Source organism: Ictidomys tridecemlineatus, chromosome 1 (genome assembly GCF_052094955.1).
Source record: "Ictidomys tridecemlineatus isolate mIctTri1 chromosome 1, mIctTri1.hap1, whole genome shotgun sequence".
NCBI lineage: Eukaryota > Metazoa > Chordata > Mammalia > Rodentia > Sciuridae > Ictidomys > Ictidomys tridecemlineatus.
The window spans coordinates 166,609,826-166,633,746 of record NC_135477.1 but is presented as its reverse complement, the minus strand read 5'-3'; the positions used below and the strand labels follow the sequence as shown (position 1 = coordinate 166,633,746).

Genomic DNA, 23,921 nt, shown 5'->3' with positions numbered 1-23,921 from the left:
AAATGAAATCAGGTATTATCCATACGAATACTTGCATACAGTCATTTGTACCAGCTTAGTTCACAATAGCCCAAACTAGAAACAACTCAAATATTCATCCACTGGTAAATCCATATGCAGACAGAGGTGCATTTGGGCCAGGTGCGATGGCACATACCATTCATCCCAGCAGTTCCAGAGGCTGAGGCAGGAGGATCATGAGTTCAAAGCCAGCCTCAGCAACTTAAGCAAATCCCTAAGCTACTTGGCAAGACCCTGTCTCTAAATAAAATACAGAAACGGACTGGGGATGTAGCCCAGTGGGTAAGCCCCCACCTGGGTTCCTGGGTCAGTCCCCAGTACCTCAAAAAAAAAACTGGTTCATTCATATAATGAAATATTTTACCAGAAAACAAAAGGAACACATTTCTGCTGCACAAATAATGTCAGTGAGTCTTGAAAACATGCTAATTAAAAGAAACAAAAGACCATAAGATACTGTGGTCCAATTTATCTAAATTCTAGAAACAACAAAACTGAAGTGGCAGGAAACAGATCAGTGTTTTCCAGGGGCTAGAGTGAGGAGCACAGAATAGTTTTGGTTGATGAAGGTGTTCTATCTTGATTTTGGTGATACGGTACCAAACTATACATTTGCCAGAATTCATCAGATTATGTATCTAAAACTGGTTGATTTGTATCTTAATTATACTGTGAGCTTTTATTTTTATTATAGTTTTTATTTAAAGGAAATGAAAATGTAAAGGCATTTTCTCAGTGTGACACTTTAATTGCAGATATTGTATGTTGCTATGAAAGTAGATATGAAAGTTTCTTATGGGGAAGCAAAGATGGGTTGTGAAAATAGGATCTTTCAGAATTGTGACTTGAGTGTACCTACGTGCAGTGCCTGCCACAAAAGGAGGTTTAACTGAAACTCTGGCCCCTCTCCAGCTCCTGCTTCATATTTGCCATGACTTGACCTTGGCAGTGCTGAGCCAACAGGTGGCCTCCTGGGATGAGGCTGTGCAAGCACTGCTTCGGGCTGTGATCCGTAGCTACGACTCTGGGAACTTCACCATCATGCAAGAAGTCTACTCGGCCTTTCTCCCTGATGGTAAGTGACCCCCATCTCTGCCTCTGGGGCACACCCATTAATGGACAACCTATACACAACTATGTATTACCAGGAGTATCAGGGTTATTAAAAGATGAAGATTGGCCAAGTTGTGTCATTTGATAGCAAGTTTGAATTCTCTGATTCAAGCTCCTAAGAGGTAACCAGGATGTCTACACTATTTTCCTTTACCTGCCCACCTTACTGCCTTCCCACTTTCTAACCCCAGTTTAAGAGGAACAGAAATGTTAATGCGACACAAGCTAGTAAGATTAGAAAAGCACAGTAAAAGACCTTCCTTGAGCTGCGCAGTTCATCACTGAACTAAATCATTGTGATTTTTTTCAGAGCACATTGTGATCTTACCTCAGTCACTGTGCCCCAGAGCCTGTAGTAAGACAGATGGCATACTGTCCCATGCCAGGAAGTACTTAGCTTCAGCTGGCTTTGGGGAGAAGTGTGCAATCCCTTCTGTCCTTTTCCTTGGGGTGTTCCTCTTGGGTAACAGGGCAAGATGCCAGATTTCTGGCAAATAGAGAAATGTACAACTTGGTACTCTCCTTCTTCTCCTAGGCTGTGACTACCTAAGAGACAAACTGGGACAAACTGACCATCAATCCCCAGCCATACCAGCTTTCAAAAGTTTGGAGGCCTTTTTTATTTACGGGCGTCTGTATGAAATCTGGTGGTCTCTCTCCAGTCCTTGCCCTGAGTCCAGTGACTCGGCGAGGGCTGGTCACGGGAGGACTCTCTCTGTTGAGCAGCTGGACAGTGCCAGGGCTGAAGAGACTGACCCTGAAGCTGCTCCTCAGCCAGAGCCAAGCAGACCTGCAGAACTACTATTGAGACTCACAGAAGAAAGTAAGCGAGTGCTGAGTGCTTGTAAGGAACTCTTTTCAGAAAAGCATGCCAGTCTCCAAAACTCACGCAGAACTGTTGCTGAAGTCCAAGAGACTTTGGCAGAAATGATCCGTCAACACCAGAAAAGTCAGCTCTGTAAATCCACAGCCAATGGTCCCGATAAGAATGAACCTGAACAGGAAGAAGACCTTGCTAGTCCTCAGAGCCAGCGGTAAGTACTGAGTTGAGCACAACACAGAATGAAAATTATCCTCCTGGACTCTCATGTCATTATGTCTCAAGTACATGATGTAAATGATTGGAGTCATTTGGAAACAGCATAATACAATATTTAAGTTAAATTCCAAAGGCACCGACTTCAAAATGAGATGTGAGTTCTAGGGTCTGGCCCTACCAAATAACCTCAGGCAAGCCTCTTAATGTCTCAGCTTTAGTTTCCTCACCAAGGATATACCAGAGCCTGGCATAGGCACAGTCCTATAATCCCAGCTACTCAAGAAGCTGATGAGGCAGGAGGATCTCAAGTTCAAGGCTAGCCTGGCTAACTGAGAAAGACCTTTTCTCAAAATAAAACTTTAAAAAGAGCTGGGGATGTAACTCAGAGGCAGAAGTTCCTAGCTTTAGTACCACCACCAAAAAAAAAAAAAAAAATGAGGCTACCAACTCCTACCTCCCCCACAAAAAATCAGTCATATAAAATGTGGAGTCACATGACTGCATCATTAATGAAAAACAATTCTATTCTATACCATTAAAAAACACACACACAAAGAGTAGTGTATAAAACTGCACACTTAGCTGACAAAATCTAAATTATGGGATGCTGTCACTTCCTAATCATGTCCAGTGAAAACAGGCCAGTGGAGGACAGGAGCCAATCACTGACCACTACAGAGCTTTGCTGGAAGCTTCAAGTGACCGATAATTTCTGCTTGGTTATTATGCTAAGTACCTTTTACCTTCATTATGTTCCCTAGCACAAAGCCCAGAAAATACTAGAACAATCAATAAACATAGCTATTATTACTACCTTAAAAAAAATAAACTTTGAAGCCTTAAATCCTTTCAAAATGCTCCCATGAAAACATGGGTTAGGGCTAAAGTTATAGCTCAGTGGTAAAGTGCCGCCCAGCCTACACAAGGCCTGGGTGGACTCTAATCTGTGGCTTAGTGTTGAGTCACAGGACCCCTTTAAGAAGCTTAAGAAACATTCTGCACAGAAAAAAAATAATGCATCCACACATCTCTGTAGTTAGGAGCCCTGGCTCAGTGTAACCATCTTCTAGAGAAACCTAGGCCTACATTTGACTTCAGTCAAATGCAGAAAAGTCCTAAATTATTATTATTGGAGCTGTGTGTCTGAAGGATTTGGAAAATGGTGAAGAACAATAGTACATTTTGAAAAATTTATGTCTGGGCTTGTGGTGTATCTCAGTATTGGAGCGCTTACCAGGAATGCATGAGGCCCTCCCTGCCTTTGAGTAAATCACCTCAAATTAAATTGCCCTCTCAAATCAAGACTTCAGTGAAACACAAGGCACATCATATCCATTATGATGGTTACTATAAAAAAGAAAAATAGCAAGATATAATCAGGCATGGTGGCATTACATACTTATATTCACAGCAGCTCAGGAGGCTGGGGCAGGAGGATGGCAAGTTCAAAGCCAGCCTCAGCAAAAGTGAGATGCTAAGTAATTCAGTGAGACCCTGTTTCAAAATAAAATACAAAACAGGGCTGGGGTTGTGGCTCAGCAGTAGAGCGCACACCTAGCATGTGCAAGGCTCTGGGTTTAATCCTCACCACCACATATAAATATATAAATAAAATAAAGGTATTATGTCCAACTACAACTATAAAAAATAAATATTTTTTTCAAAAAATAGGACTGGAAATGTGGCTCAGTGGTCAAGTGTCCCTGAGTTCAATCCCCAATATCCCACCCCCTGCCAAAAAAAAAGTAGCAAGTGATGATGAGGGTATAGAAAAATTAGAACCTTTTGCATAAAGGTAGGAATATAAACGAGACAACCACTATGGAAAACAATAGGCAGTTCATCTAATTAAAGACAGAATTACCATATGATCTAGCAATTTTACTTCTGCATATACAGCCAAAGAATTAAAAAGCAAGGTCTCAGAATTGTACAGCCATGTTTATAGCAGAGCCATTCAAAAGAGCTAAAACAAGGAAACAACCTAAATATCCAGAGAGAGAGAATGTCAAAATTTCCTTCCTTGCTTATCTACAGCTCTTGAGAATGAATCTTGAGGATATTATGCCAAGTGAAATAAGCCAGTCACAAAAAGATAGAGACTGTGATTCCAACTGTATGGCAGAGTAGAGTGGTGGCTGCCAAGAGGGGGGAAGCAGAGAATGGAGAGTTATCATTTAATGTATGTAGAATTTCAGTCTTACAAGATAAAAAGAAACAGATTTCTGGGTGTGGATGGTAATGATGATTTTACAACATCAGGGGAAAGTGTTCAATACTACAGAAAAAGTGTACTTAAAAATGTTCAAGACAGTGAATTTTATGATATGTGTATTTTACCATAATAAAAATAATTAAGGGGGAAAGTTAAAGGCAAGACACCTGACTTGTACTTTATTATTATTACTAGTAAAGAAGAAAAAAATGAGATGGTCTCTCTACCTGAATTAACCAAAAGGCTTACGGAGGCAAACAAAAGAATGGCTGACTTTCCTGAGAGCATTAAGGTAAGCTCTATAGCAGTTCTTCTGATAAGACACTACTTTTTGTGTTATCACTTGACTCTGCAGATTTTTAAAGGTAATCTACTTCTCTCTTCAGTCTCTAAAATCTAAATATTTATGTATTTAAAAATTTAGGATCCAGTTGTTTCTGGTTAGCTAAAATGTTTTGTGGAAATGAAACTAGAATTATTGATCACACAAGATAGTCTGAAAACTGAGTCCAAAGAGAAATCAAATCAAACATTTTACAATTGGAAGTAAGAAGTAAAATGTAAATGGTGCCACATATATGATAGCTTACAAATATGTATGTAAGAAAATTGGCTGTGGCTCTAGAAGAAGAGCAGCAGCATTTTTTGAGTTGATTTTAGTAGGCCACTAGAAAAATGATCACTTGACAAGGAAATCTAGTAACCACCGTAGTTTTGCATGTCATTTATGAGAGAAATGGCTCAGTCCAGCCTGAGAAGAATGATTAGATGAATCTGGATTAGTAGTGTCGTCTCTGGCTCTTTTGCAAATATGTCTTTATTCATCCTTACATCTTTCAGACCTGGCCCTTCCCAGATGTGCTGGAGTGCTGCCTCGTCCTGCTTCATATTGGGTCCCAGTACCCTGGTTGTGTGACCCAAGAAATGCAGCAACAGGCCCAAGAACTCCTTCAGAAATACAGCAACACTAAAGCTTACAAAAGACACTGCCAGACCTTCTGCACGTGAACTTTCAGGGACCTTGCAGAAACTGTGCCACAGAATTATTGACATCTTTCAACTCTGCAGTTACATCTCGCCAGGCATTCACTCTGATCCCTAGATGTGTTTGCAGTGATACAGACTAATACAGTGAGGGTTAAGCTTGAATCAACTGTCTACCCTTAGACACAGTGGAGTCTGACTTGGAACTCAAGATCACGGGAAGCCAGCAATAGTTGCTCAGAACTAATAACCTGCAGAGTGATTATGTCATCTCTAAAGCCTTATGCAGGTTTCACCCAAAGAGGAGAAACTTTTGTAACCACCCAAAGTGTTATGTTCTTGAACACAGCTACCTTTATAAATACTTCACCTGATCATAAACATCTCATTTTTGTTGAAGGTGGAATTGCCACATTTTATGACTATTAGTATAGTTTTGTTTTTAATTATTTTTATTAAAACCTAGGCTCTCCCACATATACTCTTTCCAAGACTCAAGTTTGAAAGTGATATAGGCCTTTCTCATCATGTTGACTCTTGATCCTTCATCTGAACTTTAGGTTGAAAGTTTGATTTTATTGTTTTACAGAATTGCTTATTTGGACAAATCAGTTACTAAAGCTTTACAGGAACAAAGAATTATCTCAAATGTGTGTTATCCCTTCCTTCAGTTTTATGACAAATGATTGATGGTGATCAATTAGCTCAGGAAGAAATTATTTCAGTGATTCTTAATCTTTTGTGGTCACAGAACCCTTTTGAGAATTAAAACCACAAATACTCTTTGAAGAAAAATGCATATTCTTAATTTTATGTATATAAGTTTTGGATCATTGGACATTCCACAAAGGAACCCTAATACTATTTAATTACAAATTGGTTTTTTCTTTAATATTTTTAGTTGTAGATGGACACAATACCTTTGTTTATTTATTTTTATGTGGTGCTGAGGATCAAACCCAGGGCCTCATGTGTGCTAGGCAAGCACTCTACCACTGAGCCCCAACCCCAGCCCTTGTAAATTCTTATTCTTCCTTCTGCAGATTTAAACAGTTGAACAATATTTCATATCCAGTTACTAAGACAGGAAAATTAGACAATCTCAGGTGGGGGAGGGAGTACACCTTCCCAATAATTGAACTGTTTTCTTTTAAGATTCATTGTGAAGGCTTTTTTGCTTGGTATCTAGTTTTTCAATTAATTCCTAAGGTTGGAGTTGTAAAAACAGCAAGAATGAAATTAACAGAGACTCTCAGATAAGAAAAAGGCTTGAGAGACAGTTTTGTTTAAAAGACATTTGTAAGTGCCTAGCTTTAATGTTTAAAAAAATGCTAAATCACAAAAAGGAAATATAGTAAAATTTAAATCCTCATAGTCCTTTACATAGTAACTGAACTTTAATAAGAAGATGCAGTGGTCCTAAGGGTAGAGAATCTTTTTGAATGCAAAGATAAATGGGTGTGGCTAACTGCAGACTAGATGGCAGGTTCCACAACAAATTAAAAAAAAAAAAAATGTATTCCCTCCCACTTGAGTAATGAGCAGTTATTAAACTAGAAATTCCAAACTCCTGTGTGATTCACTAAAACATTACCTGTGGGAGGAGGAGCTCTGCACAAATACAAATACTACTTGGTAAGATTCAAGAACTGCTACTTGAAAACTGCAATAAAAACAAGGCTGTCTCCTATCGATGGTCCACATTTCTCCCTTGAATGTGTACTTTTAACTTAACCCCAAAAAATGTCTCTCCCTTGAGATATCCTTTCTCCCTTGAATGTGCATCTGCTTTCCTCTCTGAAAAGGAAAAAAAAAAAACAATAGCAGAAGTATAACAAACAACTCATCTTCCTCTTAAACTCCTTCCCTAGTCTAATACTGTATAGTATGTTTATTATAATTTGAGTAAATAATTATCATTTATATCTCCCTAATTATCAGAACCATAATAAGCCAGAGCACCAAGCAGATGACTCAGGTACTTAAGTGGCAAAGATATATCACCAAGTAATCGTTTTGGATCTCCCCCTACCCCTACAACATCCCAGATCAACATCTGGTTACCACCACCTAGTTACCTGGATGATTGCAGTGGCCTTCCAGAGTTTCTCTGAATGCACGATTACTAATTCTCCATTCTTCCTCTAGCTTTGTGAGTTCCCTTCTTAACAACCTTTCCCATGAGTCTTGTGGAGGGGGGGGGTGGTGTACACAAATCTTCAATGTAGTTTACATGGGCAAGCCTGTTCCCATGCCACCTCTTGGCCACTATCATCCTGCTCCTAGATTCCAGCCACAATAGTCTTATTGCTGGAACACACCAACTTTAATTCTGTCACTTCTGGGGGTTTACCTATATTGTTCCCCTGGATGACTTAACCCGTTTTTAATTCTCCGCCTAAATGCCCTTTCTCTGAAAATACTCCCTCAATGTCAACCCCAGTGACTCATACGTTAAACTGTATTTGTGTGAATTATTTACTGTCTGACAACACAGGGAAATTGTAAACTCCAGGGAGGGTAGAGAACTTAGCAAGTGTCCGGTACTTTGTAGGTGCTCAATGAGAATTCACTGACTTGAATAAATGAGAAAATTAATTCACTGGTAGCTTGGACTTAAAAGAGCTCTGAAGTGACTTCATTCATTCCAGCAGTGGCTTGTGGCTGACAGTCCACCTTACCAGAACAACAGAACACGGGAATTCAAAATATTGGGCAGTATATATAGGATTGAACTATACCCAAAGTTGACCCTTCTACGCCATGCTTTTCTGAAAATGACTACTTACACACTATGCAGAGTTCTGGCCAGTTCTTTAGTTAAAACCACTTTAATAATCTCATGCCTCTCCCGTGCAGTGACCAGACCTCTACTCAACATTTGGGTTCCTCTACCCTTCATCTCAGCATTTCTCCTGACATGTAATTCTGTTCTCAGTTGTAGAAAAGATAAATCCCTATTTTAATCCAAATTTGGAAGGACACCTGTAAGAGACTCATTAGTGCCAGGGTTCCTTGACTGCTGAGTGCAGCTTTCCAAATCTTACAGTAATAAATAGCCCTTATACACGACCTCCCTCCCAGCCAAAATTAGATCTGCTGGGCACAGTGGTACATGCCTGTAGTCCCAGCTGTACAGGAGGCTAAGGCAGTAGGACAGCTTGAGCCCAGGTGTTCAGGGTTGGCCTGGGCAACAGCAAAACCCAGACTGGATACAAATTTTTAAATACTAGCTCTGTTTTGGATTTATAATTACACACTTTTAGTAGAATAGAAAAAGAAACAATACCCTGAGCCAAGTCTAACATACCTCACATTCATACATCCTAAAGAATTCCATTAATTAACAACAAGCTAATCCACCAAAGAAAAGTGGCCCCAGAAAATAAAATTGGTTTCGTAGCAAGGCTTGACAGCAGGGTAAGAAGCAGACAATTCTGTCCACTGGTGTTCCTTAGCAAGTTCCTACCAGATGAAATGTTTTTAACGTAACATAATAAAGGCAAGACCCTACCGTGTCATTCCATCTTCCAAAGACCAAACCTTCATGCCAGTGGTTAAAAAAATCTTTATTTTACAAAATTAAAAACATAAATAATATTTACAAGCATCTTAAATACCAGCTTATAATACTTGACATTTTTTAATCATTTCAAATTGAGTTTTCCATAAGCTTTTAAAATGCAAGACTATTCATCCACTTCAGCGAATTACTGGTTTTTATTTCCACCATTCCAAAGAAGTTTTTGGTTTTTCAAAACTCCATTCTGTAGTCATTCAAAAAATCACAGTGTACTTTTTAAATGATTAGTTTTAAAAACAACAACAAAAAAAAAAGTCCTGAGCTTTCTATCCCCATTTGTGGGATATTACTCCAAGAGATCTCTCTAAACCAAGTTCCTTTACTGTCCTGTTTATAAGTTACTGTAACTTGAGTCTCATTCCTGGTACTCATTAATCCATCTAATTCCTGGAGTTTGCTGAAAGTTAAACAGGGAAAATGGAGAAGAGGTGGGAGAATACAGACAACCATCTGAAAGCACATTATTAAAAATACAATATGCATAAGACCCTAAAATCTGAACTTCCTCATTTCCTTCAGGATCGAATTCATTATATGAAAATTTAAAATGACCTCAGATGATGCCTGAGTGATACCAAATCTCAGTGGCACAGTGGAACAGACTTCAAGGTACTTTAGTGGTCAACTTAATATCCGTCCTGGAGTTGATCATGAATGAAGGGTAGACAGATGATGTAAAACTGTCTTCAAATTTCAGCAGTGGGCAATTCATTTCCATGTAACAGTACATAAAGGACTACCATAGTATGAGGAAAGTAAATGTCCTCAAGAAGGGTCAAAAAAGGAAAGGGAAAAACCTCAAAATGTATAACCCATTTCCCAAGAACACCATTTTGTACCATTTTCCCTGGAAGCGCTCAGCTCAGCTGAGAACCATAGCAAGAATCTTTCATTAGAGATCAGCAACAAATTTAAAATAAAAAGAATGACAACAGGTAAGAGTTATATACATTTTACTAGTTTGTTTCAGACCTGTCCTGGATATTTTAAAAGGTGTCAAATGAGCCCTGGATGCTGGTGGTAAGAGGCAACTGGAGAGGAGAGGCATGGGGATGAGGAACAGGGAAGACTTGTTTACAAATTCAGAGCAAATTCCCCTCTTGTGGATCTAAAATAAAGACATCTTCTGTCTTCAGTAAAACAAGTCTTTCTGCTCGATGCAGATGGCAGGTACAGTTTGCTCAAAAGTGTTCTCTCTTGGGGAAGATGAGTACACAGTCAGCACAGGAAGCACCACTCTGGGATCAGGCCCACCCAGCAGAGCCTGCCGTCATCACTGCTGCATGTTGTTGATAATCGCCAGGATGCTCATCTTCTCCTGGGCAGAGTCCACATCCTCATTCTGTTTCTGGGCCACTCCCGTGCCTAGGCCATAGAGCCGGCCACAGTACTTGGCATCATCAATACTGTCCTCAAAAAATAACTGCAGAGTAGGACAGAGAACTGCAGTGAGAATCAGTCCAGGAGTCATACCAGTTTCACGTCACCCCTCTCAGCTCTCTAAAATCCCTGAAAATCTAGCAAACTAGAAACTAATTTTAAAGGGCTCCACACCTTTCCTGTACATAGTCTTTTTATTCTTAGTAAACTCAGAACTCTCAGGAATTTGCTTACTGCAGGATCCCTGTACTGTTTAGTACCCCTGCCCCTTCTCTTTCACAGGCAAGTCAGCAGTTAAGACTTTGGGCTCTGGACTCAGACTGACTCACCTTGTAACACTGGCAATGTCATTTCAAGTATTTTTAAGCCATGGTTCTTATGTATAAAATGGGATAACAGAATTGTTACAAGGCATGAGTTATGGACATTGAGCACTTAGAGCAGGGTATTTCAACAATGTCACTACTGGGCAAGATAATTCTTTATTTGGCAGTGTATCAGGATGTTTAGCAGTGTTCCTGCCCAGCAGCACACCATCCTCCCCCACCAAGTTATGGTGACCCAAAATGTCCCCAGACATTATTGGGAGAAGCAAAATCATTCCCAGTTGAGAACCACCAACCCAAAACACTTCTGTTATGGTTTGGATCTTAAATGTTTTCCCCAAAGGCCATAATGAAGCTTGGTCACAAGCCTGTGGTACTACTGGGAGGTGGCAGAACATTTAGGAGGTGGGGCCTGGTGTGAGGAAGGAGGTCATTAGGGTCATTAGCCCCTTAAGGGGCTATTTATTGGAACCCTGCCCCTTCCCTTCTCTCTATTTCCTAACAGCCATGAAGTGAACAAATATCCTCTTCCACACATTCCCAGTCATGCTGGTCTGCCATTGGTCCAAAAACAATACTCAACCAACAATAAACTCAAACCTCTGAAATTATAAGCCAAAATAAACTTTTCATCCTTTTGATTGTCTTAGGTATTTTGTCACAGCAATCAAAAGCTAACAGAAAACTGGTGACTATTCCTCACAATATGGCTCAGAAGTCTTTAGAACTGGTTTGCAGGAAGAAGTTGGAAAAGTGTGGAAAAAGAAGTGAGAGAAAGCCTGAATTTGCTAGAGTGGAGATTAATGGGCAATTCTGATAGGAGCCCAAATCAAAATGCTGATAGGAATGCAGACAGTAAAGGCTGTGCTAATGAGGTTTCAGAGAAATAGGACTCTGTTGGGAAATGGATTCAAGTCCATTTTTGTTACATTCTGGCTAAGAACTTGTCTACATTTTGTTCATGCCCTGAAACTTTGTAGGAGGCTGAGTTTAAAAATGAAAGACAAGTTTATGTGGCAGAGGAAATTGCAAGAAAGCAGAGCATTCAGGCAACAGCATGGATACTGCTAGCTTCTTTTAGCCAGATTTATAGCGAAACTGGGAGCAAAAATCAGAGCAGAAAGATCTGGAAAACATGCAATTTGATCAGAAAAGAAGTCTATTTAAAGTTGGGGCAAAAAAAAAAAATTAGTGCCATGAAAATCATTAAAAGGAAGCAAAGCACTTTATACAAGGACAACAGGAAAGATGCCTTGAGGACACCTCAGGGATCAGCAAGACCCCACCTAAGGCAGGCTCAAAGATTTAGGGAAAAAACCCCACCACCACTATCCTTGGGTTCCCTGCTTATAAAGGTATGTATAGAATTGTTTTTCTTGTTTCCTTTGTTCAGCTATCAAGGCACTAGGCTGTTGCAGCTAGGATTCAAATGGACCCAGGAATAGCTCAGACCAGCCACAAACCGTGGCAGTCCATTTGATGCTGACTTTGCATGCAGAATGCCAAGAATTATGGGGTCCCAAAGGCTTCCACCAAGATTTCATAGGAAAGCCAGGGAACCAAGCAGTATATGTCAGGGTCAAATGCCTGTAAGCAGCCCCTGACAGGGTGACACATAAAGCTGTGATACATGAATTCATGACAGTAAAGCCAAAGCTGCACTGGAGACCCCAGGAAGTTAGATGCCCAAAACAAAAAACATCTACTCAAGGAAGCCACAAAATGTCTGGGCAAGGGAAGCTACAACATAAGCAGAACCAGCCCAAAAGTGGCCACATGGTCTCTAGCCATGAAGGCAGAGCTGTCAAAGTCCTTTGGAATTCACATCATGCCACTGTGTACACAGGATGCTGGACAAAACTATAGGATTTAATGTTAGCCCTGCTTGTTTTCAGTCTTGCTTTGGCTCAATCCTTCCTTTCCTAGGCCCTGTTTCTCCCTTCTGGAATGGGAATGTTTACCCTACGCCATTTTATCTTGGAAATATGTAATTGAAAATTAGTTTTGTTTTGTTTTGTTTATTTTTACTGGAGCTGAAAGCTGTTTGCTTTAAGTCTCAGGAGAGTTTGAACACTGACTTTGGAGGAATGCTGTAACTATAACAATCTGAAAATTCTTGGAGATGGACTCAATGTATTTTGCACTGTGAGATGGACATGAGCCTTTGGTGGTCAAAGGCAGAATGTTACAGATAAGATCTCCAATGACCCCCAAAGGCCCTGTGTTGAAGGCCTCCAGTATGTGGCATTACTGGGAGGTGGTGCACCTTTAGGAGGTAAGGTCTAGTGGAAGTAAGTTAGATCACTGAGGGGGCGCCCTTGAAGGGGTACTGGGACTCCAGCGCCTCCTTCTCCCTACTTCCCAGCCACCATGAGGTGAACAGGCCTCCTCCATCACCCACTCTCAGACATGATTTTTTGCCTCAACACAGCCCCAAGACTACAAAGCCAATAACAACTGTGAGCCAAAACTGACTTCTCCACCTTAAGTTGAATATCTCTGGCTCCTTTCTTTTCTACATTTTTAATGTAGAAATGGGTTAAATAAATGATAAATGCCAATCCAGTTCTAGACAACAAACCTCTTATGCCAACAATTCATTAGGGTAGTGACTTCTTGAACTTTTATGGTTAAGAACCCCTCTGAGAATCAGACACAACACAGAGCCCATTTTAGGTATTTTATCACAGTGATGGAATGTGGACTAACATAATTTCCCAGAACATGGCTAACAGTGAGGTTTGTGACTAGGAATAACACAAGGAAATGTATCAATTAATCTAATTCACTTCTCAAAGGTGTCAATAAAATCATTTTAATCTTTCAAAGCAGTTTTTCACTCTTCTATCTCTTCAAATACATTTTAAAACTTAGAATTAAGTAAGAAATCAAAGGAAATATTCAGTGTTCATTAATGAGTAAACTCCATGTATTTAACAATTAACAGAATTCAGCAATACATAAATGAGTGGCCTAACAAATGTGTTCCTGTTCTTAAAATAAGAAAAATAAACAACTTAAAGGATTAAAGCAGCTAGGAACACCAAATATACTCTGGACTTGAGTATGCTCAAGAATACTTGAGTATTCTGAAGTAGTTCACTTCAGAATGCTTCTGCCTCTCAAACTACATTTGATTATGTACCATAATAAACAAAAACAACTGCTCTTAGAGTGGCCACTAACTTCCAGCAGAAACTATAAAGGTTTGAGAAACTGAGCCCACAAAGATCACCAACCTCCTTATCCTTCAGCAAGTTAGTTGTTTCTAAATAGCAAATCCCTTCAGAGAGGTCCTCATAGTCAATGGAGTTTACCTCTTTCATCCTGAAGAATGCCATTCCCGTCAGTAGTGAGTCTGAGCCTGCCTGGTGCTGCCTTCCAATTCTCTGCAAATCCAACTGATCAGCAACTTCCTGAAGACCTCCCTGGAGATGTCCAGAGAACAGACAATATTATAGACCCAACACTACACTACTGGATTCAACTAAGTCCACTTGAGAGTTTGTTTTATTGTGGTGGCAAAAAGTGAGGCCATTTACTTAATATGCCTCCCAATCCTCTTTTTGGTATTTAATTCTACTTCACTCCAACTGATACATTGTGTAACATTCTGTTTCTGGCTCCTTTCTTTTCTACATTTTTAATATAGAAATGGGTTAAATAAATGATAAACACCAATCCAGTTCTAGATAGCAAATCTCTAACCCCTCTGAGAATCAGACACAACACAGAGCCCATCCCACACTGAACATACACCTCATGTTACCAGATATTTCCCTGGTTTTGTGGGCCTCAGGTGAAGAACACTGCCTTAGAATGAGAGGAACAGAGAATTCCCTTCATGCCCAGGTCATCCCGCATGGACAACTGCCTATATCAGGGCTGGGACTGGGGCTCAGCGGTAGCACACTTGCCTGGCATGTGTGAGGCACTGGGTTCAATTCTCAGCACCACAAATAAACAAAATAAAGGTCTATCAACAACTAAAAAAAATAATAAAAAATCCTAAATCAATCAGTCCTATGTGACACCCTATCTAGCAGAATAGGTGGCACCCAGCAGAAACTCAAGAATGATTCAGGGGTAGCACATGCCTGTAATCCCAGCAGCTCAGGAGGCTGAGGCGCTAAGCAACTCAGTGAGCCCCTGTCTCTAAATAAAATACAAAATGGGGCTGGGGATGTGGTTCAGTGGCCAAGTGCCCCTGAGTTCAATCCCCAATACCAAAAAAAAAAAAAAAAAAGAATGCATGCAGAACACACAGGGCTAAAGCAAAATGACAAGTCTGCTTTTCTGTTTTTCTCTTTGCTAATATTAAGAAAAATATTCTGTACCTTAAGATTTTTGCAACTCTTCATCAGGTATTTCACATCATAAATAGATGGAAAGAAAAGATTCAAAATATGAAAGAATTCATGTTCTTCTTCTGGCAAACGAGAATCTGTAAGCAACTTTACCATGTAGCCAAAATCATAGCCACTATAAGAAAGAATAAAGCAAGGAAATTTAAAAAAAAAAAAAAAAAACAGCAGTTACCAGATCCCAATGTTCAACCACTTTATTTCTTAAACTTTATAATGCTACCTCATGTTAGGAGCTTTCAATCTTCCAAATAGTATACTCTACTATAATGTGAACTTTCTACTAAGTAACATATAACAGGCTATCATGCAAGAAATAAGAGAACCCAAGGATTTATAAATGTGGGTTTGATTCATCAAAAATTTAAGTGCCAGGTGCAGTGATGCATGCCTATAATCCCAATGGCTTGGGAGGCTGAAGCAGGAGGATCACAAGTTCAAAGCCAGCCTCAGCAATTTAGCGAGGTCCTAAGCAACTTAGGGAGACCCACTCTCTAAATTTAAAAAAGGGCTGGGGATGTGGCTCAGTGGTTGAGGGCCTCTGGGTTCAATCCCCAGTACCAAAAAAAAAAAAAAAAAAAAATCCAAAAGTACTGAAAAGACTAACAGGAATCTGCATTTTGAATAACTGGGAAATTCCAGAGTAAGTACAAAGACAACCAAGGGTGTAATCCTTTCCAACCTCCATCTTTCCACTTGGAAACACAGCCACTGATGGCCAAATGATGGGTCCAATACTATGTAACATAAACCAATATAAGCACCAACATGTTCAAAGTGTTTTCTGAAAAACTGAAGCTTATAAGTAAGTACCATTTGAGTTTTGTTTTTTTGGTTTTTTTTTCTTCAGTACTAAGGTTTGAAGCCAGGGGTTCAATCACTGAATTACATCTCCAGCCCTTTTTATTTTTTATTGTTGAGGCAGGGTCTAAGTTGCTCAGGTTAGCCTTGAACTTTCAATTCCCTCGCCTCAGCCGCCAGAGGTAGCTGGGATTACAGGAACGCACCACTGTGCTCAGTTACAATTTTCAACTTCTAACTGCTGCTGATGAATAGAACAGAGCCAACAGAACTGCAAAAATAACTAAGAATTCAATTCTTGCTAAAGGGTAGCAAGAGAGAGATACTCATTCTCTAGAACTGACCTGTGAAATGAAAGCCATTTGACATTGTCACAGAGAACCACTCCTGATGTCATAAGCAGCTCCGCAAAGTGCAGCGTGTCAATCCCTTCCTCTTCATGCTTCTGAAACTGTAGTCCTGAGTTAGCAAGGAGGTCTATGGAATCCTGAGAGTACATGTCCTCTCTGAAAAACAAAGTGTTCTCTTAATTAGCTGGTGGATCACAAAACAAGTAGAAGGCAACTATAGTACCATCAACTTGTATTTATAGTACACATATTCTTGAAATACTTTTCATAATTTAAAAATAGAGATATACAAATAAATGTTTATTTTTAATAGCACATGTAATAAAAAAAAAGAGATATAGCTTAGTTGGTAGAGTGCTTGCCTCACATGAACAAGGCCCTAGGTTCAATCCCCCAGCACCACCACCACCAAAAAAAAGATCTTTCATCAGCAAGCATATAAAGCAAAAAACCCTTATTTCTGTGATAGATGGAAAAATGAGATTTTTGCCCCAGCTAAATGTCCTAATTACAAAAGATGCAAATTTCCTGTGTGTAAAATATATATATATATATATATATATATAGAGAGAGAGAGAGAGAGAGAGAGAGAATTATATTATTAATGTTCCTATAATGCTACCCTACAGAAATAACTATTTATTTTTATAGTACTATTTTCTCTACCTACACAAATATAATTGCATCCCAATATCTGTGTACCATAGATTACCTTTTGAAATCAATACTCAATAACATCCTTTTTAACTCTGGCATAATATTTCACTGTAAAGATATTCTCATCAATTTAAATGGAGTAATATTTATAATCCCACAAAATACAAAAATAGGAAAATATATTAAGCTAAATAACTCCTTTTCCACTAGATTTCACAAATTTTTTTTACATATTTATTTTTTAGTTGTAGTTGGACATAATACCCTTATTTTATTTACTTATTTTTATGTAGTGCTAAGGGGCCTTGCAGGTGCTAGGCAAGTGCTCTACCGCTGAGCCACAACCCCAACACCTAGATTTCACAATTTTGTTTCCAGATATAATTGCATGAAATAATCATAAAGAAAACCATTATAGGGCTAGGGTTATGGCTCAGTAGGAGAGTACTTGCCTGGCAAAGTGTGAGGCCCTGGGTTCAATCCTCAGTACCGCAAATAAATTAATTAATTAATAAAATATCCATTGATAACTAAAAAATATTTAAACAAACAAACAAAAAAAAACCACTCTGGGCTGTGGTTGTGGCTTAGTGGCAGAGCACCTGCCTCGCACATGTGAGGCACTGGGTTCAATCCTCAGCACCACATAAAAATAAATAAACAAAATAAAGATATTAAAAAAAAAAACCTACATGGTCTAGGTTTCTTATAAAAAAAAAAAACCACTCTGATCTTGAAAGATTCAATCACTTCCTAAAATTATCTGAACCTCAAAGAGATTTCCAAAACACATGAATAACAGTCAAAAAATTATTCTTAAAAAACAGACAATGCTTCAAGTTTCCTCTATGTGCACCATGAATCATAACTTCACTCCTTTTCATAAAGATCATGAGTTCAAAGCCAGCCTCAGCAAGAGCGAGGCGCTAAGCAACTCAGTGAGACCCTGTCTCTAAATAAAATACAAAATATGACTGGGATGTGGCTCAGTGGTTGAGTGAGTTCAATCCTCAGTAACCCACAAAAAAATAAAATAACATTATTTCACACGGACAAACCACATTTTATTATCCATTCCCCATGTCATAGACATTTGGATCATTTCCTTTTTTGGGCTCTTCTGAATAATGTGCTATGAACTTATGTACAATTTTTAAATAAGTAAAGCTTTCACTTCTCCTGTGCATAACCCCAGCAGTGGAACTGCTGGGTCATGTGGCAACTCTTTAACTTTTTGAGAAACTGTCAAACTATTATCCAAAATAGTTCAAAGAAGTCTACCTTTCCCAACAGCAATGTATAAGGATTTCAATATATTCACACCTTCACCAACACTCAATTACATTATGCTAAATTCTGTTAATTATTAAATATTATTCTAAGTCATTATATCTTTTTTAACTATAGCCACTCCAGTAGATGTGAAGTAGTGGGAGGTTTTTTATTATTTATTTTTTAGTTTTAGGTGGACACAATATATTTATTTTACATTGATGTGGTTCTGAGGATCAAACCCAGTGTCTCATGCATGCTAGGTGAGCACTCTACCACTGAGCCACAACCCCAGGCCCAGTAGTGTGGCTTTGATTTGACTAATTATTGAGCATCCTCTCACCAGCTGGCCATTTCTGTATCTTCTCTGGCAAAACCCCTATTCAGATCATTTGCCATTTCTTTTTTTTTTTTTTTTTTTTTTGATACTAGGACTGAACCCAGGAGTGCTTAGCTACTGAGCCACATCCCCAGCCCTTTTCATTTTTTATTTTGAGACAGGATTTCACTAAATTGCTAGGGTATTGCTAATTTGTGATCTTTATGTCTCAGCCTCTCCAGTAGCTTGGCAAGCTCCACAATGACCAGCACCAATTTTTAACTGAGTTATCTTTTTTTTTTTTTTTTTGGTGCTGGGGATTACACCTAGGGTGCATGCTAGGCAAGTCTCTACCACTGATCTGCACTCTCAACCCAAAGTTGTCTTTCATGTTAAGTTTTAAGAATTCTTTAAGTGGGTTTCTAAGGTTCCTTATTCCATTCTCTGTTTGACTATATTATGTTCAACATCTAGCTGGGTTCAGTAGAAACAAAACTTAAAATCAGTAGAAATCACAGTTTGCACTGATATAGCAGGATCAACAAGTAACACAGAGAAGTGTCTCAGAAACTTACGTAAGATTGAATTTGAAATTGAACTGCCAGGTATTAATTCCAGAAGGATATTCTCCCTTCTCATTTGTGAATGTAAGGCCCAGCTGGATAATTTTTAAAAGGTCAACATTGCACCGCAGAAGCTGATACTGGTAATCTATGGAACTACGAAATTCACCAATTGGTCGGACCACAACACCGGGAAATTCTGTGTCCTAGAAAAGGAAAAAGTCTCTCATTAGGTTTCACAAATTGATAATTCAGAAATACAAATTTACATCAATAAAATTTTGCTTCAATATATAAAAGTTATGAGATAAACCCCACACTTGGGCACAAAAAAATCTATTTTGAAATAGTGATCTTTTTATATCTACTGAAGAAGCACTAGAATCATAAAGCTTTGCACAACTATTTAAAAATCCTAAGCAGCTGGATGCAGTAGTCCATGCCTGAGTCCCAGTTACTCCAGAGGCTGAGGCATCAGGATTACAAATCAAGGTCATCTTAGCAACTTAGTGACACTCTATCTCAAAATAAAAAACAAAAGGGCTAGAGATATAGCTCACTTGTAGAGCACCCCTGGGTTCAATTCCCAGTAGTGCACAATAAATAGATAGATAGATAGATAGATAGATAGATAGATAGATAGATAGATAGATAGATAACCAACCAACCAAGGCAGGATGTAAGTACAAGTAGTTGTTGGATATCTACAGAGAGTTAATCAATTAAGAACATTCTTTTAAAAAAATTCTAGATTGATAGTTAACCCATGAATTAAAATAGAAATACAGGGAAGTGACATAGCCTCTCAGAAAAAAATAACAACACCACATTTATCTTGAATAAAAAGACTGAACAGAAATCACAGAGTTCTGAATACCAGGCTAAAGACTTAACCATATTACCTTTAAAACAGGAGTCACAAACTCCAGGTAATTTACATAAAAGAATAAACCAAGCTAGCTAAGAAAACAGTAAGGACTCGGCCAAGTGCGGTGGCGCACACCTATAGTCCCAGCAGCTTGGGAGACCGAAGCAGGAGGATCCCCAAGTTCAAAGCCAGCCTCAGCAAAAGCAAAGCTCTAAGCAACTCAGTGAGACCCTGTCTCTAAATAAAATACAAAATAGGGCTGGGGATATGGCTCAGTGGTCAAGTGCCCCTGAGTTCAAACCTCAGTACCAAAAAAAAAAAAAGAAAGAAAGAAAGAAACAACAACAAACCATGGGCCCTGGAGTAAAATAGAGAGCACATGCCTCTCTACAAGAGGAATTCCAAGATACCCTGTCCTCTCCAGCCACTGGATGTCAGGCAGGAATGTGTACATACCATCTATTTCCAAATCTTCATTTTTTTTTTTCTAGAGATGCCAGAAATCTGGAATTTAAGTGAGGGCTTATGATTTTTAAATTCTAGAAACAAACCTTCAAAGACACTATAGTCAAATTCACCATATCACTGGAATAGTGATATGGGCTGATACAATTTCTGCTTTAACTTTTCAAACAGTTATATTACAGAGTACACCCTTCTCAGAGACCCACTGGTCACTCTCATGTTTCATAAAAACAATACAAAACTCTATGAAGTTTAACTTACCAGGGCTTTACAGAAATATAATAATTTCTTCTCAAAATTTCACGTTAAACATTCTTGAGTCCACACAAGAAAGTAAATCAAATAGAATAGTGCTCCTTACCATTGCAATGTAACTGTAACTGAGCACAATTTCTCGGATCTTCCTCATCTCTTCTTCTAGATTGTTGGCCCATACTTCACAGATAACCTGGCTATTCTCCACAAGTGCTGCAGGCATCCTGAAGAAACCTGAGAAGTCACTTTTAGCTAACTAAGTGAGAAAGTAATCCAATGTTTGATCTGATCTAGATATAAAAACATATTTTGAAATCAAGTAAGTTAGTACAGTAGTATGTCAACAAAAATAAAAACATCAAAACAACATTTTGCCATAACTTCATTAGTTTAAGCTAAAAGGATAAAATAAGCATATTTATTTTCCATTTTATATGACAGGAAAGCTTGCCTTTGTCAAGACAGACAAACATGAGCACAGGCACACACAAAATTTCTGTAACCTGAAGAAACTAAAGTTATTGAAGGACATATGCCCAAATTGTCTTTTAGCACAAAATTGAATACACTACCTTAAACCAGTTTTTCAGCACTTTGCAGACTTCTAAAGATTAACTATTCCCTTGGTCCACAAATATGCCCTTTTCCATGACTTTGACGTTACTTTGCACAAAGATCAAATCATGGAAATATTTCTTAAGGAATCACTTTAGCCCTTTAAATGTACTTGCAATCTCTGAAAGCCTAAAATAACAAAGGGAGACCTAAACTCTCTCATTCAAGTGTCCACACTCCTGTCTTTGCAGTCCTGATGAATAAGAAGGACATGGGACTCCTTTCATTCTCCAAAAAAGGAAATTATTTTTCCCCACAATCCAAGTCAAATACGACTGGAGACAATGAAATCTTTAAATTTATGCAACTACATTATAAAAGGTAGGCTGTAAACAGTAAAAATCAAGTCTACTTGCTAATTTGAAACCTTAAAAACCACAATGAAAATCAAAATTTAAGTTACTAATGTCTAGTTTTAAATATATAATATTGTTTAAAAAAAACTAAATAGCAATTCAACAGTAAGAAGAGAGGAAGGCAGGTATACATAATTTATGGTATGCCTCCAGGATGAAACTAGGGAAGAGAAATATTCTAAAGACAAAATTAAAAATCATGTAGCCTCAGGGTAATGCTATTATTGCAATAAATGCCACATGAGAGGGTTCAGTGATAGAGCTCATGTTTAACATGTTCAAGGTCCTGGATCAATCCCAGCACCACAAAAAAACTCAAAAAGCATACTATGGCCAGGTACAGTGGACCACACCAATAACCCCAGCTACTCAGAAGGCTGAGGCCAGAGGATCACTAGTTTGAGATTAACAGACAGGAAACATACAGACATGAATAGCGGGAACATGGGGTTAAAGGAATAATTCTGTAAAATGACCCCTATGTGCTTTCTTTTCCAAAAAGCAATTTATCCATAGACCCATCTGGCTAAACTGGACAGAATATATCACATTCCTCAGCAAACTACCTGTTATCTGCAGGAGAAATGAAGGCCCAAAATAATGTCAATAAGAAGAACTCAAATTACTTTGAAGATGGGGAAGGGACTTTTGTGACCCTTTCACAGACAAGACTCCAGAATTCAGGAAAATAAGGATAATACCCCCTAACCATAAAATCTGTAAGAAGAGGTTCCAATTAGAACTGGTCAGCATGGGTCAAAGTGACCTACAGTGGTCATGGCAGTAGAAACTTAAACGTATGATGTCATTTCACTGTCAGTCAAAAGAGAGTCCTAGGCAGGACTCTCTGGAAACTTCTCTGAGATCTCAATAAATGTGGAAAGCTGTTGTCTGAAAGGAAGCACTCTCTCCCTTGAGAGTATCCCCGTTCTCTTTTTCTATCCCTACAATAAATTCAGGCCTGTTACTCTGACCTGTCTGAAATCTTTCTGACTTGATCACAAGAACCAGGATTTGAAAGGAGGCCTTCTTGCTGCCTCAGTATCCCAGAAGGCCCCAGTCCTATAACAAGACCATCCTGAGCAACATACAAGGTCTCATCTTAAGGGAAAAAAAAAAAAAAAGACCAAGTAAGAAGCTTATTCTAAGGGCCTTTGCTTTTTTTTAATTTATATATTGTATTAGTTGTTGATAGACCTTTATTTTATTCATTTATTTATTTATTTATATGAGTGCTGAGAATCAAACCTATTGCCTCACACATGCCAGTCAAGTGCGCTACTGCTGAGCCTGAGCCTGAGCCCCAGCCCCAGCCCCTTTACTTTTAAGGCAATCCCATCACATGAATCCAAGAACACAATATAATAGTGGGTTCTAGTGTTTATATTCAGGGCATTTCCTTGAAACAGCAAAATGAATGTGAATGGTTTCCAAAGGACAGAGCAAGAAAAATCTTTGCTGTCTTCTATAAGACTGGCAGATGGAACTATGAGAATCTGGAACCAAACAAAATGGCACTGTCAAACATCAAGAAACCAATCTACTACTTTGTCAACCATCCTTTAAGAACATTTATTCAGGGCTGGGGATGTGGCTCAAGCGGTAGCGCGCTCGCCTGGCATGCGTGCGGCCCAGGTTCGATCCTCAGCACCACAAACAAAGATGTTGTGTCCGCCGAGAACTAAAAAATAAATATTAAAAATTCTCTCTCTCTCAAAAAAAAAAAAAAGAACATTTATTCAAGGTGTCCTACACTTATACACGTTTTTCCAAAAGTACACTTATTAAATGTAAGTAGACTATATGATATCTCCCCAACAAATATAGAGAGAAACTTCTTAGATGAGAATCCATTTATTCTTGTTTTTTGTTTTATTAAAAGCTAATAAATTAACTGATAAAGACAAAAAGAAAGAAGTTAAAACTGAATGTGAAGGAATTCCACTATTTGACCATAATTAAGAACATGCTCGGAATTTTAGATTTCTAACCATGCTTATGATTTTCCCCTGCAAAAGGAGTTAAAACCATTTTCCATCCCCATTTTTAATGTTCAATCAGTACCACTTCCTATTTCCCTCACTGAAAAGTATACTTCCTTTCTGGTGTCATTTCAAAGACAACTTATTTAGGGGAAGTGGGTATCAGTATAGGGTTTGTTTAGTTTTAGTTTTTGTTTTTTCCAGTCTGGAGTTTTTGGGAGATGTTTCCACCCAAGCAAAAAGCAAAAGCAACAAAAGAGAAAGAGGCCAAAAAAATTTAAAAAAAAAAAACAGAAAAAGAAAAAAATTTGGCCTTCATTTTATCAATTTGTTATTAAAATGCTATGCTAACCACTGTTTTTAAAAATGCCATTATTATACATATATGACAAA

At 38.5% G+C, this 23,921-nt stretch overlaps 2 protein-coding genes across 10 annotated transcripts in view; one reads left to right on the top strand and one right to left on the bottom strand.

The window, feature by feature from the left end:
- The window catches only part of Gemin5 (gem nuclear organelle associated protein 5), a 46,933-nt gene extending 38,939 nt beyond the window's left edge, over nucleotides 1-7,994 (top strand). For 2 of the 3 annotated variants that reach the window (XM_005325454.5, XM_040273439.2), the window contains 4 exons: nucleotides 934-1,096; nucleotides 1,670-2,168; nucleotides 4,584-4,680; nucleotides 5,229-7,994. In XM_005325454.5, coding sequence (XP_005325511.1) covers nucleotides 934-1,096; nucleotides 1,670-2,168; nucleotides 4,584-4,680; nucleotides 5,229-5,396 — 927 coding nt within the window. In that variant the 3' untranslated portion in view covers nucleotides 5,397-7,994. The remainder of the gene's footprint in view (nucleotides 1-933; nucleotides 1,097-1,669; nucleotides 2,169-4,583; nucleotides 4,681-5,228) is intronic. The other variant, XR_005728446.2, reaches the window with a different exon arrangement.
- A 1,897-nt stretch (nucleotides 7,995-9,891) lies between these two features.
- Nucleotides 9,892-23,921, bottom strand: part of Cnot8 (CCR4-NOT transcription complex subunit 8) — a 52,781-nt gene continuing 38,751 nt past the window's right edge. For 4 of the 7 annotated variants that reach the window (XM_078051493.1, XM_078051489.1, XM_078051496.1 and 1 more), the window contains 6 exons: nucleotides 20,682-20,865; nucleotides 19,000-19,193; nucleotides 16,171-16,332; nucleotides 14,999-15,143; nucleotides 13,979-14,089; nucleotides 9,892-10,378 (listed from right to left, as the gene is read on the bottom strand). In XM_078051493.1, coding sequence (XP_077907619.1) covers nucleotides 10,229-10,378; nucleotides 13,979-14,089; nucleotides 14,999-15,143; nucleotides 16,171-16,332; nucleotides 19,000-19,193; nucleotides 20,682-20,798 — 879 coding nt within the window. In that variant the 5' untranslated portion in view covers nucleotides 20,799-20,865 and the 3' untranslated portion in view covers nucleotides 9,892-10,228. The remainder of the gene's footprint in view (nucleotides 10,379-13,978; nucleotides 14,090-14,998; nucleotides 15,144-16,170; nucleotides 16,333-18,999; nucleotides 19,194-20,681; nucleotides 20,866-23,921) is intronic. The other 3 variants (XM_078051512.1, XM_078051505.1, XM_078051517.1) reach the window with 3 other exon arrangements.